Source organism: Crocodylus siamensis, chromosome 3 (genome assembly GCF_052110815.1).
Source record: "Crocodylus siamensis isolate JL-2025a chromosome 3, ASM5211081v1, whole genome shotgun sequence".
Taxonomy (NCBI): domain Eukaryota; kingdom Metazoa; phylum Chordata; order Crocodylia; family Crocodylidae; genus Crocodylus; species Crocodylus siamensis.
The window spans coordinates 215,131,215-215,147,749 of NC_143397.1; the positions used below are offsets into that span (position 1 = coordinate 215,131,215).

The 16,535-nt window shown below is 42.6% G+C and overlaps 1 protein-coding gene across 4 annotated transcripts in view; it reads left to right on the plus strand.

Moving 5' to 3' along the window:
- NECAB1 (N-terminal EF-hand calcium binding protein 1) overlaps positions 1-16,535 on the plus strand; it is a 136,039-nt gene that overhangs the window by 88,594 nt on the left and 30,910 nt on the right. For all 4 annotated transcript variants that reach the window (XM_090040296.1, XM_090040295.1, XM_090040294.1 and 1 more), the window contains exon 6: positions 16,101-16,237. In XM_090040296.1, coding sequence (XP_089896422.1) covers positions 16,101-16,237 — 137 coding nt within the window. The remainder of the gene's footprint in view (positions 1-16,100; positions 16,238-16,535) is intronic.

Sequence of the window (16,535 nt, forward strand, 5' to 3'; positions counted from 1 at the left end):
CGGAGCCAGCTGCCTGCAGCCTCTGGGCTGCACCATGCTCCGCCTGTCCCCCTGCACCTGGGCTCTGTCTGTCCCCACTCACCTCAGCTCCTGGGCTGTGCCATACCCTGGTGCAGGCAGCTGGTATCGGCTGCTCCCAGGGCGACTCCAGCATGGGCTGGGGTGAGTGTAGACAAGTGGAGCCCCAAGTGGCATGGGGCACAGCACTCACCCCAGCCCCGTCTGCAGTGGTACTGGGAGTGGCCCACACCAGCTGTAAAAGGAATGGTCAGTGGGTGTGGGGGAGTGTCTCTTGCTGCTCTGTACCCCTGGGAGGGCTGCAGGCTGGGGGGCTCTGCCAGGCTCTTCCCAAGGGGCATGTGCCCCCCCAGCCTGCAGCCCTTCCAGGAAGTGCGAAAAAGGAAGAGGTATGCCCGCACACCACCCCCCAACAGTTCCCTCTGCACCACCTGGGGCTCCGCTTGCCCACACTCACCTCAGCCCATGCTGTGGGGGGAGGGGAAAGGGCCATGGCCCCATTCACCTCAGCCCCAGCTGCAGTGGCCCTGGGAGCAGCTGACACCAGCTGCCTGCACCAGGGCATGGAGCAGCCCAAGAGCTGAAGTGAGTGAGGACAGGTGGAGCCCAGGCACAGGGGGGACAGGTGGAGCATGGTGCAGCCAGCAGCTGCAGGCTGCTGGTGCCGGCCACTCCCATGGCTGCTGCAGCTGAGGCTGGGGTGAGAGGGCCATGGACCTTTCCCCTCCCCCCACAGACTTACTTGGTTGGGGATGGGAGGCATCTATGCTGATTGCATAAGAGCAAATTTACCTTACATATAACAATTTATGGGTCTAAATATGCTTATTGTGTAAGAGCAAATTCACATATAAAGGAGTGGCATAAATCGAGGGAAACCTGTACTACATTCAACCAGGTTTATCTTAAACCAGTTTCAGCCATTTTGAAACCGGTTTATGTGCACTGATCTTATGTTCTGTTACAGGTTTAAACCAGTTTCTGATCACTTAAACCAGTTTATAATGTCTCTCCCCTAGGCTTACAGCACATGGAGCAGGAGTGGGTGTATGTGCATTTGCCTGAGCTCCCTAGCACAGTATAGTGCATATAAAACTACCCCAGGAAAATATTTCTAGCTCTGAAGAGGCTAAACAGACAACAAAGCACGGCAGGGAGAGTGGGGGAGGAAAATACCAGAGCTAAAGTACAGTTAGGATTAGGATGCTTTTTTTTCCCCAGATTGGGCCAGATGACTCCCCAGCAGTAGCATATTTGACAAAGGGTCCCATTTGTGTAAATTTAACTATTCAGCTGACAAAATGACTAAGAGTAGCAAAGACTTGTTCTCAGCATTCTTTAGTGCAAAGGTTTTCAACCTTTTTGGGTCAGTGTACCCCCAGCAGCCAGTTAAGAAGGCAGGAGTCCCCGGGCAGCCAGATGAGTGGGGGGAGGGGGAGGGGGAGGGTCCCCTGCAAAAGTGCAGGTGGCGCCTGCTGCCGAGTACCCCCTGAGGCCATCCCAAGTACCCCCAGGGGTACATGTACTGCTGTTGGAAAAATCCTGCTTTAGAGAAATAACCAGCTTCAGTACTGTTCACTGGGGTGGAACGTGGTGCTCATTAAGTGGCTTACGTCTGCAAGAGAGGTGCTGAGATAAAGGAACATGAAGCAACAAGTAGATGCAAGAATTCACATGCATTCAGTTAAAAAAGGGTACCTGTTTTCTCAGTGAGTCTTTTGCATTTAAAATGCACATCTTATTTAAGCATGCTGTGTTACAGCCCCAGTGTTGTGGCACTTATGCATGACAAGGAAGAGACTGAAGGCTTTGGGTATTTTTAGGGGGAAATGTGACATTTGATCATTTCTCTCCCAGGAATAAGTAACTGTATGAGTCACTTTTGTTGCTAGGGATGGCAGTGGGGAAGGACAGATTAACTATTGGGTTTGGGTAACTCTTCCTGTCGTTGGCAGGTTACAATTTTCCTGATCAAAGTGGAAGCTGACATAGCTGTGTTTCTCTCTCATTCTCCATCTTACAAGAAGGAAGCATTAAAATTAACAACTCAATGTTGCTTTACAAAGGAATTGGAAAGCTTTTTTTCCTACAAGTACTTTCTCAACTGCTGTTATGACAAATACAAATAGCTAATTAATTAGGTTATTTTATTTACTTTTTTTCATTCCCCAACAAGCTATATTTAAGAAATTGGGGTTTCTCCGTTCCCTAGATTACCTATAGATTCTCTAGATTCCTTATAAAAATATTGCTCTGGCAAATTGTTCAAACCAAAGTACCTAAAAACAGAGTTTCTAATTCAAGATTTGGACACCAAAAAAAAAGTGGCTTAGCACCTGAGTAGCACTGAATTCATTGTAGGGTATGTGAATATTCACCCATTCTGAAAATAAGGATAGTGATAGGCAAAGGAAATAGACTTCAGGTTACCAAATTTGATTTTTTTTTCTCAATTCAGTTATTATTTAAGAACATATTTTCTGGCCAGATATATTGCAATACAACCTGAATTTGCAGTACTGCTAACGAAAACAAGTACAAAAAAATTTGGATGCAATATGTAAGACACACACATGCATTGTCAGAGTCTTAGATTTTGTTCCCCTTGCAAATGCCCACCAGACAATTATGTTAGACTCCACATGCGGTATCTGAGCTGAGCTGCAAACTTTATTCTTTATTCTTCATTTATTTTCAAAAAAGGCAATTTGTAGGGCAGCTGTAGTGAAAATGGCAGACATGAGATTTCCAAATCAAGCTAGTTTGACATTTATAGAAATATTTAATCTTCAGGCATTTGTAATAAAAGACGAGGAAATGAAGGACTACAGTCACAGAACAGAACGTCTTCCTTTTATCCAGTACCTAGCACGTGGAAAGCTCTAGGTCCATTCTGACCTCTGCCTGGTCCATTCTGACCACTTATCCAAGCACTGACGCAAGTGCTGTTGATGTTAATTTAATTGTGTTTTTCTGCATGGGAGTTTCTTGGTCTCATATTTCAGATGTTCAATTAATATTTAAGTAGGCCAAACAAATGGAACAAGAGTAGGAAGGACTTTGAATCCTGGCATTTAGGGTCCATTACAGAGAGGGGAGAAAGTCAGATACAGCATTGATTAAACCAGCCTAAGACCAGCAATTTGAACCAGACTGTCTGACTTCTCTGGGGCATGCCTTAATAAGGAGGTCAAGGAATTATTTGTCTCTCTGGCTTAAGGGCTTCTTTAATAAATGCTCTACAGAAGATCAACTGAATCATGAAAGATGGAGGACACCCCCGGAATCTTATAGCCTGATAACTGTGGCATTTCTCTAGAAGGCAGAAGTTGTGGGCTTAAATCCTGTCAAGCAGAGTAGAGCGCTGAACCTGGATCTCCCATCAGCTATGTGAGCACAGTACCTGCTAGGACAGAGGTGTCCAACTGGCACCCCAGAGGCTGTATGTGGACTTAATTTGCAGCCCTTGAGCTCCTGCCCAGTTGCTGCCTCTCTCACTGTTTCTGCTGTGCCAGGGTCTGCAGGCTCCCTCTCTCCTCTAGCTTCCACTACCTGTCCCTCCCCCTAGGAGGGGAACCTATGCTGCCCATGTGGGGTGGGGGGGTGAAATATTCAGAAGTTAGACATCTCCATGGGCAGAAACAGGATTTTGAAAAAAGAAGTGTGGGAGTGCTGCAGGGATGGCTATAAGTTCCCCATGCTGGCTTCCAGCACCTCTACAGGCAGACTTTGTCACGGCATCAACAGCCAGAAACTTTGAGTCCCTGAAGCAGGTAAAACTTGGCCCTCACTCCCTACCACTCAGCCCCTTCTCCCTTCTAGCTAGCACTTGGTGGCACCTCCACTCCCTCCCATTTCCTCTCCCCCTCCTACAGGGTTAGCCCAGGGTGCAAACCCTGCTAATTACACTTCTGGCTGCAGGAAAGGAGGAACCATCTGCCACAGCTACTCTACCTGGCTGACCCAGGAATGCAAGGAAAGAAACCCCAGGCCTTCTCCTGCCCGCTCCAGCCAGGGCTGTGGGAAGCAGTTGAACAGGGTGCCAGGCATGGCTTGGGACAGCAGCAGCAGTGGGTGGTCTCTGTTTCCTATGCCTGCTCCATGAGCAAACTTTGGAGGAGGAAACCTGCCACCAGTGTCGCTGATGGGACACTCTCCACAGCTAGAACCTCTGGGCTGGTGGAGAAAACTTGGACAAGCCAGATAGGGAGCAGGAAACTACTCGCCACCACCACTGTGCCCTGTTGAGTCCAACACCCCATGTAGCTGCTCCCCATAGCCCCTAGCCGAAGCAAGACAGTAGCAACCCTGGGGCTCTCCCTCCCCCGGGTCAACTGGGGACAGTGGTGGGTGTGCCTCCATTTTTCCTGCACTCACATGAGGTAAAAAGGGAAGATTTTCCTCCAGCCTTTTGGTTCCTTACTTTTTGTTACAAGTGCTAAAACTACAAATGCTTTTTAAGATCCAAAATATAGTTTTTACTTCAGTAAGAAAAAAATGAAAATCCCACCCATGTGGAAGTGGAGGAGGGAGAGGAGAAGGGGAATTGAACTGGAAGCCAAGAACACAACCTCCCTCCCCCCACCAAAAAAACCCAACAACAAAAAGAGTTATTCACATATCCTCTTTTGAGTTCTGGACTTGGGAAGGCTTTTGACTAACTCCTGTACAGCCTCTCAGATACACTTTCTATTAGCTACCACTTCCAGGGAATGGAAGCCTGCTATCCCACTGTCCCACAGGTGTGTTAACAGCAGTGCTAGGGTGTCTCATAGACAAGAGGCAGCCCACACAGAACAGCAGACCTCTGAGGATGTTGTTGCTATCTAGACATGGTGTCGTTGATGTACCAAATCACTATATTGTTGATGATTTTTAATGACTGGCCATTTCAGATGCAGACATTCGGGTGCCAAATACTGTCGCACAAGATGTATGATGCAGGAATAAACCCTAAGACCATAAACATAAATGGAGATTCTAATATGAAATATAATGTATATATTTTACCCAGAAAAATTTCTAAACAAATGATTTTCATTTCTTCCCCCTGTTTTTTCCAAGGCACTGCAGAAAGCATTTATTTCAGATTATTGTATGATGTTATCATGGAGTCATCCCATTTTTCTCTGTATGTAAATAGCTTCTGCAGCACCACTCATTAAGGTAGTATATCGGCCATTCCCAAAAATGCAAAGGTGACTTAGTACCATAAACAAGATCCAGAGGATACTTTAGATATCTAAAAATGATACTTATTTTATATTCACATTCAAAAAGAAGGGAAATACAGTAACCAGAAGGGACTGTTAGATAGCTCAATGGTACTTTGACAGCTCAACAGTAAATTGTTTTAACAAATATTCAAGATCCCTTCTGCCCTTTCATCTGTTCTCACTTCCCTACTGACTCACTTTTCTCTCTCCATCCCTCATTTCCTTTCCTCAGCCTGACAAACTTTCTTTATGTAAGTCACAAAGGCCTTTGGCTAAAATAATTTCATGCAGCTTTTCCAAAGCTAGATGGGAGGGAGAGACTAGAAAGGTTTCAATGTACATGCACCAGGAAGCGCAAACGTGCCACAATCTTTTAAATTCAAGATAGTGCAAGTTGAGATTAATCTAGGTGACACAGAGAACATTTGTGTACAACATCTGGTGATTATTTTTAATAAAGAAAACTCAATTGATAATAAATACTTCCCTGAAGTCCAACATATTTACTAGTTCAAAGAAATGATATCTTTCTGTTTATTTCCTTGCTAGAGGATCTCTTAATAAAAGAAGAACTGAAGTAACTATAACATTGGTTAAGTAAAAAGTGATGATAAATGTTAAGGTATGGACTAGCTAAAAGTAGGCCTGTGCAAATTTGGAAGTATTCAATTTGGATTTGGCCAATTCAGAGGACAGTGGTTCAATTCGGAGATTCGGATAACTGTCCTGAATCGATTCAGCTGAATCAGCTTTGGAAGATTTGGTGCTGAGTTGGAGAGATTCAGTGATTCGGATCAGCTGAGGAGAAGCAGGCAGAGCTGGGTGGCTGCAGGTTCTCCCGCTTCTCCTCCAGCTGTGCCTGCCTTTCCTTGGGTGAGGAGAGCTGCAGGAGAAGCCCCCATGGCTGCCCTGCCCGACCCCATCCCCCGCCCAGCCCAGCCTCCTGACACATTGAAAAAAAAAAAAAGCCCCATACTCACCAGCTCTGGTAGAGGTGATTGGGGCCTCTCAGGACTCATGGCAGAGCCTCCTCATGCAGCGGAGGGCAGCAGGGATCACCCCCCCCCACCTGGCACCCACATGCTGCGCACTGTCTGGGAGCTGGGGCCACTCTGTGGCTGAGTCCCACTGGGCCCCAGCTGACATGTAGAACTGGGGAAATTGAACTGGTTCAATTCCCCAGCTCCTGGTTTGATTCCCCAGCTCCCAGTTCAATTCACCTGGGATCTGGGGCAACTCCATGTGTCAGCTGCAGCCTGGCACTGATTAGCCATAGTGGCCCCAGCTCCCAAACAGCGCTAAGTGCCCTGCTGAGCAGCACTACACTCGTGCCATGGGACAGCTTTCATGTGGGTGGTGGGTGGGAGGGTGATCCCTACTGCCCTGTATTGCATGGGTGGGCTCTGCCATAAGTGCCCAGAGGCCCTAATCACCACTCCTGCATCTGGTGAGTGCGGGGCTTTTGTTTTTTAAAAGTGTTGGGAGGCTGGGCTGGGCGGGGGATGGGGCCAGACAGGGCAGCCATGGGGGCTTCTCCTGTGGCTTCCCCAGCTGTGCCTGCCTCTGCCTCTGTAGGGGGAGCTGCAGGGGCTCTGCCCTAACGCTGCTTGCCCAGTTGGCACGATGCAGGCACACGGAGGGCACGATGCAGGCACAGCTCTCTCTAGGCAGCAGCAGGGCATAGCCTCTGCTCTCAGTGCTGCCATGCTCACATCAGTGCTGGAAGCTGGGGCTCTTCTCTGCCGCTGCTTGCCAGCCAGCACAGGAGGCGTGGGATGTAGGTATGTCAGCACTGGGAGCGGGGGCTATGCCCTTCTGCCACTTGTCCCCTTCTGCCCAGAGCAAGCTGTGCCCGCATCCTGCCCCCCCTGCCAGCCTGACTAGGCAAGTGGCAGCAGAGTAGAGCCCCTGCTCCCAGCGCTGACAAGCTTGTATCCTGTGCTCCCCTCTCCCTGAGAAACGCACCCCCCTGCCCTGGCTGGGCAGCTTGTCCCAGCCCCAATCCCTCCCTCCCCCATGCCCCTCCCCTATTCCCTCCCCCAAACCCAACAGACTTACCAGCTGAAGGCAGCTGTCAGCTGCCTGTTTAGTCTATGGCCGAATCTCTGAATCAGCCGAATCTTTTTCTGAAGCTTTTCCAAATTGATTCGGATGCTTCCAATTGATTCAGAGCTTTTTCTTGGTCTTCCAATTTGATTTGGATTTGGAGATTTGGTTTCTGAATTGGGTTGAATTTCCTCGGAATCAAACCAGCTACCGAAGCTTTGCAGTCCTAGTTAAAAGCCTTTTGCCATTGGCTGGGCATGCCTTGAGCCAAATTACCTGGTCTTAAAAACTCCTAATTTTTTAAATAAAAGGGAATTCCAATCATTCCAATCAGAACCTGGATCGTATTTACATAAATCCATACACCCAGTTATACCTCATTTGTCTTCTGCAAATCCATATGAAGAGAACAGAAATGTTCATGACAGTACTGAATATATCACCAATTGTTTCCTTATAGCAAGAAGTCATACTACTATAAGTAAATAGCTCATTTCCAAAGAGGACAGTAACTATTTTTATCCAATAACATTCTTAGTACTATTTGAAATGATAGAATTTTGGCAAATAGGGCTCTCTCTTGATTGTGAACTTCATTTCTTTATGATCATGATTTCCACTAAATGTTACGATCATGACTTCCACTGCCTTTATAAAGAAAGATACCAAGGGTGGCAAGCAGAAGAAAAGCATATACTACACAATAACATTCTTGGTCCAGATATATTTTTCCCTTCCAGTTGGAATAATAAAAGCTTATGATAACTTCTTTGATCTTTTTCTCTTAAGTTTTATAACTGCTCGCCAAGAAGCCAGTGCTCAAACTTGCCTGCTAGCAAGAATAGATTTGTGAACAGTCAGGGCTTTCAAAACCAACCCAAATTTAATTAATATCAATGCCTTTAAACATAAAAATAGCAGAAAAGAAGCACATAACCTAACCATAATCTGCCAATATCCATCAAAACGCATCCTCTGCAGCTTTGACATTTTACCAGTACTCCCACAAATACTTCATAAAAACAACATTATTGCATATACTCTTACTACCTACAGTTAGAAAAAAATCAGTAGTGGCATAGTGCCTCTAAACCACCTGGTAAGAAAAAAAGTTCAGCTGAGAGTTAAGCTACAGGAACACTGATGGGAACATCAATTCTGTACATATTATAGCAACAGGAACTTAGACACTGCCAGAGAAAAAGAGCCAGAGTGGAAGATTATAGTTGTTCTACTGGACACTCCCAAAAACACTGCTGATATTCTCTTATAATAGCTAAGTAGTACAGCTTATATGGGTGTTCTTGCTTCAACATTGTGGGCTGTTACTATGGAGTATTGTGCTCAGTTTTAGACTAGCATAGCTAACCCCGTCTTTACTCATTGTAACAATAATAGAGAAGATATTAAATGTTATGCTAATTAATATTTGATTGTTCCAGTTCCTCAGATACCAGGACATTCAGGACATACCAAGACAAACATTTTCCTCAGAGATTCATTGTTCAAGCCTCTCTATATATACTAATATCTTCAAATGCAAAGCAACTGAGAATACTCAACTGAAGTCAATAAAACTATATTTAATATACATTCTGAGTTTTAATCAATGCTTAAGGCAAGGGGTTTTGTGGGTGATATCTTTTATTGGACCAACTGGGAGACTGGGTTATCTTTCAAATGCAAGGCATTCCTTAGAGTGCCTTCATCAGAATTCTTCATAAAAATCCTTGCCTCTTGTAATTCCTGGAACATCATTCTAACACAACCAATTAATGCTTAACAAAGTTAGAGTATGCCTTCTGTTGAATAGTTCTTAGTAAAATGACTGATGCAGTATATATAATATGAACAGAAGCAGAAAATTATAAAACAAAATTAAATCTTAGGTAGAAACAGTTACACGTTGCAAATAAGCTGTCTGCCTGCTGCAGCCAAGAAATTATTACTTGTTGTTATTTTTGTGGAAAGTATTTTTAATGAGAAAATAGGGACAGAAGCTGGTGCAGAAATCCATGAGTACAATCAAAGGATTCCTAAGCAACAGAACAAATATAATACCAAAGTCATTTGAATCCATCACAAGGAGCCCCAAAATTAAATTTCCATTGCTAAGGTAATATTTTTTGGCTGCTGACAGACATGAAAAACCCCAAAACAAATCATTGCTTTACCGAAACAGGAAGCATGTTAGTTCAACCTGGCTCCCCAGCATCTGTATAGATCAGGCAAATCAGCGGGGCTTTTTGGCACGTTTATCTAAAGCTGATTCAATCAGCTTTAGATAAACGTGCCAAAAAGCCCCCTGCAGCGTGCTCCAACAGTACATTCACTTAGTATTTGCATATCATACAGAATCAAAAATTGATATGTTGAGACGTATTTTCTTTGTACAGTAGTGACTTACTATACAGTGCAATTCATGTGCTAATGAACTTCAATTCACTGTTAACATATTCAAGAAACAGTACCCTTTTTCTCTTAAACCTGTCTGCATTAGATCTCAACATTGATTGGTGGTTGCCATATGCTGATATTAAGTGCTTTATATGCCAACTTAGCTTCCTAAATGTACGCAGGTTTAATAAATGGAAACAAATACTTCTTAATTCAGAACTAATAACTTCTTTTCTAATACCATCATGTCTTTTTTAAAACTGGAAATGAAAGTACTTTCCTCCAGAAAACAAATGAAAACATAAAAACATTGATAAATAGTATTCATTAATAAAACTGCATTCAGTGTGAATTGGGATAGAAGTGTATAGAAGGTCTCCCCCTCCATTGACAATTAAATAATAATAATCCGGATTACTCATTTAGTACCTTTCTTCCAGGCATCACCAAACCTCTTTATCAAGGTGGCTCAACACACACACACACACACACACACACACACACACACACACACACACACACTTTTAACAGAGAGGGATTTCAAGATTCAGAGATCTATGGTGACTTGCCCCTAGTCCTCCCAATGACCCTCAATAAATTTCTTTATAAAGGGAGCACGCCTTATTATCTTCAAATGATGAGGTATAGAGTGATACCTGATCCAAAGGCCAATAAACACAATAGAAAGGTTCCCACAGGCTTTGGATAACTGGAAAAACAAAAAATCATTAATCTGTATTGAGAGGCAAATTATACAAAAATATTTGTATTAAATGCATCAGGTCAATAAAAAGCCACTGAGACAGACCACAAGCAGGAATGATGGGAAGTAATTCAGCCTCAAATTTTAAAGTCTTTTGAGAAATATATGAAAGGAATATGTCCAGAATAGTTAAACGAGCATTAACTCCTGATGCTAGGCATGAAACCTGAGTAGCCTGTATTGCACAACCTATCTGGGGATTTGAAAATACAGTACTGTCATTCAGATTAGAGTCATAAAAGGCAGGAAAACATTTCTGAAGGACCCAGAAAGCAAAATGTGACCAGCAGCAGGGTCTGACAAGTCTCCTTGAACAATTACGTTCTCTGCTAATTTCAGTGGCTGCAGTCTACAGATAGGCTTATAGGAGATGTGCTGTTGACATACACATAAAGATTTAATCCAGATTTACTGTATGTAAAGACAGGAGTTTCTGTGGAGCTGTCCACAATGCTTACTCTCTGGAGGGCCAGAATTTTAAGATATTTTCATCACCCATCTGTTGTAAAATAGCTCTGGTAGCTGAAAACATACAAGCAAGGGTCATTTATATTAGCTCCATCCATGTTTTGTTCAGTTATTTCACAGTATATTAATCAACAATGATAAATTAAAACAGACACTGGATTTCTTCTTTAGGCTTGAATTTAGTTGTTCATTCTAAATAAATTTTCACATGTTGTTCTAATGTGTCGCAGGGAATCAAAGCTTGCAGAAATTAAATTAATTCTGTCAGATACAACATCCTTAAATCAATTGCATTGGAGAGGTCAGATAATTTAGGAGAAGGGAGAAATCAGACTTAATATTGCGCGAATGAATTCTGCCATTTTAAAAATGTTGTCACAGATGTTTGTTATAGGGTTAGTGTTAGCCCCAGGTGCTTGCTCAAAAAGATATGATGGACAATATATCCCACATACATTTCTTTACTATTGCCTTATAAAAACTAGGTATTTTGATTAGAGAGATCTCTCATACTTGATTAATTTTATAATATGGCAAATAAATATAGGAGACTGATGTTCCTGGCTACATAATTAACTCTGATGATTCACAGGTGGTTTAACATCTGAGATTTTAGCAGCTTGAATCTTCCAACAGTGCAAGAACTAGTTTAATAGCATATATTTCTAGTGAAGAAAGACATTTGACATGCGGTACACTGTGTGAGGTGTCTTTGATCCCAAGGTTGTTTACATTTGAGAACATGGTACTTCTAAGGCTGTTATTTTGCACATCAGATAAATCTTTTGTCTTGCATTTAAACTTAAAAAGGCATTACAGGATGGTAATCCTGTCAGTATGCACTGACTAGCAAGTGCATACACACAAAAAAGCAAAGAAATATTAAGAAAAATGTAAATAAGTGACATCCCATCCACAATTCACATCATGAGTAAAAATATAGGACTAAAATATATATTGCCATGTATGCCTTCAAAACAGGTTTTCCTTTGGAGCAAGAGCAGTAACTTTGGTACTGACAAACTTCCCTGAAAGCTTGAAAGATATATTCCTCCTCACATACCTTTAGGTATTACAGCAAGGCCTATTGAACCATGTCCACCAGAGAATAGCAGGGACTTTGGCCACACCTCTCTTCAGGGAGGTAGAAGTCCTCTTAGGTAGAAGATGGAACTGAATTTGGGTTTCTTGTATCCCTTTAACTCCGGTTAAAAAGGCTCATATATTAAAGGATGACAACTGTGTTTCAAATTAAAACAAGTGAAACAAGTGAAACACTCCATTCTTGAAAGAAAGGATGTTAGACATATACCTTATGAGGAGGGGTCCTGGCCCTGAATCTTGAATGGAAGGATCAGGGGTTTTGAGAACCTTGAATAAAGCATCTAAACCCCAGACAGAAATGGGATTAATTGGTGTTCCTATTAACTAGCTTTAGGTGGCACCTTGCGCAGTGTGCTGTCTAAAAATCCCTTCTGAGGCCCTTGTATCCTCTCATGCATTGTGTAGAAGCCTATGTCAGTAACAAATAATTCAGGATTTCAGTTTGGGGACCAGAAATCTAGAAGTTAGACATGGTGATCATCTGCACTGTAGCACCTAAATCTTCCTTTGGATTAAGCCCTAAGGACCTTGCCAAATTGGGCCTGCAGTAGGGAAGACGTAACCCAAAGTTACAACAATGTGACAAGAAAGATACAAAAATAAAGAGTTGCTGTCCAAAGGCTTATTGTTCTAAAGTCTGCTGACCCTTTCAAAAGAAATCAGCATCTAGATTACCTGTGCTGATTTATATTTAGGCTAAATATAAGAAGACCGAGCCAACTGAAGTCTTGAACTATGAGAAATCACATCGGCAAAGGATCTGGACCGTGATCCTTGACAGGAGATTATCTTTTAACAATATGCTATGTTGTTACATTAAATTATATAGCACATATAGAAAACATAAATATATCTATTTCTGTCTGTCTATATATAGAAAGAGAGTATAGTCTGCATTTATACTTTGTTTTACTTGATGTATTTTAATTTCAGTAATAAATTTTCTAATATTAGCTAGGAAAAATACAATTTCTTCCTAAGAGTCCTATAAGGGTCCTGCTGTGAATACTTACATGCATAAAGAATGACAGAAGGATACACTATTTGAATTGTCAGAGAGTCTTTTTTGTTTCAAAAGAATTTTTGGTTGTTTATTTTAAAAACACAGGTTTATTTGATTTCTAACACTTATGGAACCAGGTTCTAGCATCCCCCAAACTGAACCATGAAGTATAGACACACAGAGAGATTTTTGACCTAGATTTATCAAAAGTAAGTCAAAATGAACACGTGAGACTCCTGTGACTTGCTACTTGATAAAGATATGGGACCAGAAAAAAAGAATAAGATATCCTGTGAGTATGAAAGTCAAAGGCCCCAGCTACACATTACATATAAGGCATGATTAATCAATTAATCACACCTTAAATTGTGACCCAGCCACATGTCCAAGCAATTAAAGGCATGATAAAACAAGGAATAAGCCACAAAGCTATTCCACAAAAAATGTGTCATAACTTTCTGGCTTGTTCTTATGCCATTAACTGGCAGGTGCAAAGAACAGGATAAGAGGGAAGAAAGTGAAAGCTGTAGGAGACTATAATAATTTTGCTTCCTTGCCACAGTGGTAATCTGCCCTTTCAATAACAGTTCCTGACCATTAATTTAATGTCTAACATCAAGGTTGATTCACTATTCCAAACCCAGGTCCCAACGCTGAAGTCAGCACAGAATCCCCTGGAAGTCACAGGGACCAAGCAGAGCAACTTGCAGGACTAGGACCATTGATTTTATCAAATGAAGTGTGTTTTAAATTGCCTGAAGTTGTTATTTTACTAATCTGCTAGTCCTAACATGAATAAAAGTTCTGTAGGTGCAATTAGGCTTCATGTCTAAACTTTGTAATACTGTATTATTGCCACTTGGAGCTGACTGGAAATAGCAAAAAAAAAAAGCCTATAGTGAACCACGTGATGCACTAAAACCCAGCTCACCTGCTTAGAAATGTGAAGACTGAATCTCAGCTAGTTGCCAATTAGCCATTTTTTTCAAAAAGGCTATATAAAATTAAAGCACCATTACCAGGAAATAAGCAGGGTCAGTGCCTTTCTATGCCTGCACTGCTAAAAAACTGCATTGTCAAACACACAAAAATTTGAATCACATCCTTCTTGAAGAATACATTATAATCAGTGTTCCCGTATGAATCATTTCAGACAGGGCTGACTTTAATGGACTTTAAAAGCCCCCGCTTCCTTAGGCAAAGTTATACTTTCAAGACCATTACAGATAATAAGTCTCTGTCAGCGACTAGACACTGTAATGGTAAGACTGCCAGGATTACAAAAAGAAATATAATTTTGTAGTTTTTGAACATCAAAAACATATTACAAATATAATTGCACAAAGAAACTTTCCAGTCTGCTAAATGTAGATGCCAAATTTAATCTCTAAAAACCAGCTTTTAAATTGCCAGAACACCTCAAATATAACTAGAAATTGCTTACTTTTGAGATAAACTGTTAAATGATTGTGTATTGGAAAGCAAATGTGAATAAAATCTCAGTATGCAGCATCACAACTGCCTGAAATAGCCTGATATTCTCAAATTTAAGAGATATTTGGTACTGCAGTTATTTCACAGTGGAAAACAATTAGTTTTTAATCAGTTAGTGGGAGCTACCCACATGTACTTAAGGCAGAATAGAATCCCTTAGGCTAGGGACAGACATTCAAAAAGCCTGAGCTAATTTAACCTGCAAAGCTGGAACTGATTTGGAGGTGGATAGTTATTCCTTTTTCATTCCAAAAATGCAGGCACATGCCTACAGTGGCTCAGGCTAGAAGATGGAGGGCGCCAGAGCAACCCACCCTTCGCTTCCACTGAGGTGGACATGGCCAGGCCCTGACAGGACGCTCTTATTATTCCCCCACCCCTCTTGAGCTGCCCAGCAGGGAATACTTATCACTCCTAACTCTGTGTTTATCACCCCATTAACAAAAAAAAGCCTCCCTCCATTAACTGATGGAGCTCTTCTCAAACAGCTCTTCCAAAGAAGGACATTACCAGCTACCTGTTCATTAGCTCCAAAAAGCCTGTCTGCTTTTTGTTGTCTCCCACAGCAGGGACTATAGCCAGCATGTGGTATGCTAGCTAATGCAGAGGTGTCTGCGTAAGGCGGGGGGTGGGGGAAATAATCCATGCTTAGTAGGGAGAAGCCAAGCAGACACTCTGTGCCTGCAAGGCTCTGCCAGAGCTGCATCCAAAGAGCAGAGGGGAGGGGCCAGCCCTGCTCTGAAGCAGAGAGCCCTGCCCAGCCCAAAGAGCATGCCAGGATGCTGGGGGAGTCAGGCTTACCTTAAATCAGCAAGGAGTCTGGGACAGACATTGCATAAACTGGTTTGACCGAAATCAGTTAAGTCTGATACTACAATTGAACCAGGTTTATCTCAGACTGGTTTCAGCTGTTTTCAAATGGCTCAGCCTCACCCTCTTCCCAGCCCCACACCTGAGAGAGGGGGTGGGAGGAAATGCAATGTGCAATTGAAAATAAATTTAAAAAATACGTGAAGAAAGAGGAGAGTTATGTTATACAGGTGATTGACAAAGGAAAGTAAGGATATCAGTTAAAATCAGTGGCCATTCTGTTCCTAAGTTTGTTTGTGTATTTTATTATAGATATTCAGTGGTTAAAAACAGAAATAACCCTTGCAGCAGGAACCAGAACCCCCTCTCAGCCAGTAGCCCCAACTACAAGTCTGCAATTCTTTTTAGAGATTATGACCTACATTCTTGGCTATCCTGCAGCGCAGCTGCCACAGGAATTGAGTGTGTCCCCTCATGCTTCCTGGTTTTAACCACTTGACTATTATGCAAAAGTTGGGCAATACCATGAATCAGTCCGGTGCCCCCATCAAAAGTAAGAGGTACATATTCTTGTTCCCAAGGGAACAGATGCTGCATGTGCAACCTGAGTCTTGCAATTAAGCTCTGAAAAAGAGCAGGAGTTCTGATGTATCTTCAGCCTCATGTTTCCTGTAGCTGTCTATAGTTATCTCTAGGCTTTTTGGATTGACCCTTGGGGGCATCTTAAATAAGTTAATGCATCTCATGCACCTAAATCTGGCCAATTTTGTGCACTTTTTAGGACTATCAGGAGGCTTCTAAGTTGGAGCAGTTTGTGACTCGTTTTCTACTGAAGGAAACACTCAATCAGTTACAGTCTCTCCAAAACTCCCTGGAGTGTGCCATGGAAACCACAGAGGAGCAAACTCGTCAAGAAAGGTAAGTGAAAGTTTTTCTCAGGTCAGGTGAATGTTGGGGGGAAAGGGGAAGAGGTAACGAATGTACTTCATATGGGCACTTTTACATGTGCTCCGACACATTCTGACACGTTCCAGCACTGCTGAAGCGTTCCAATCAGACTGCTCCAGCGGGATGCAGCGTCTCATGTATTCAGCACCCCACATTTCAAAATGGTGGTGGGGGCACTTTAACTAAACTTGGTTGAACGAGCTTTGTTAAATCACTGCCACTGCCATTTTGAAATGTGGGATGCTGAATACATGAGATGCTTGCAGGC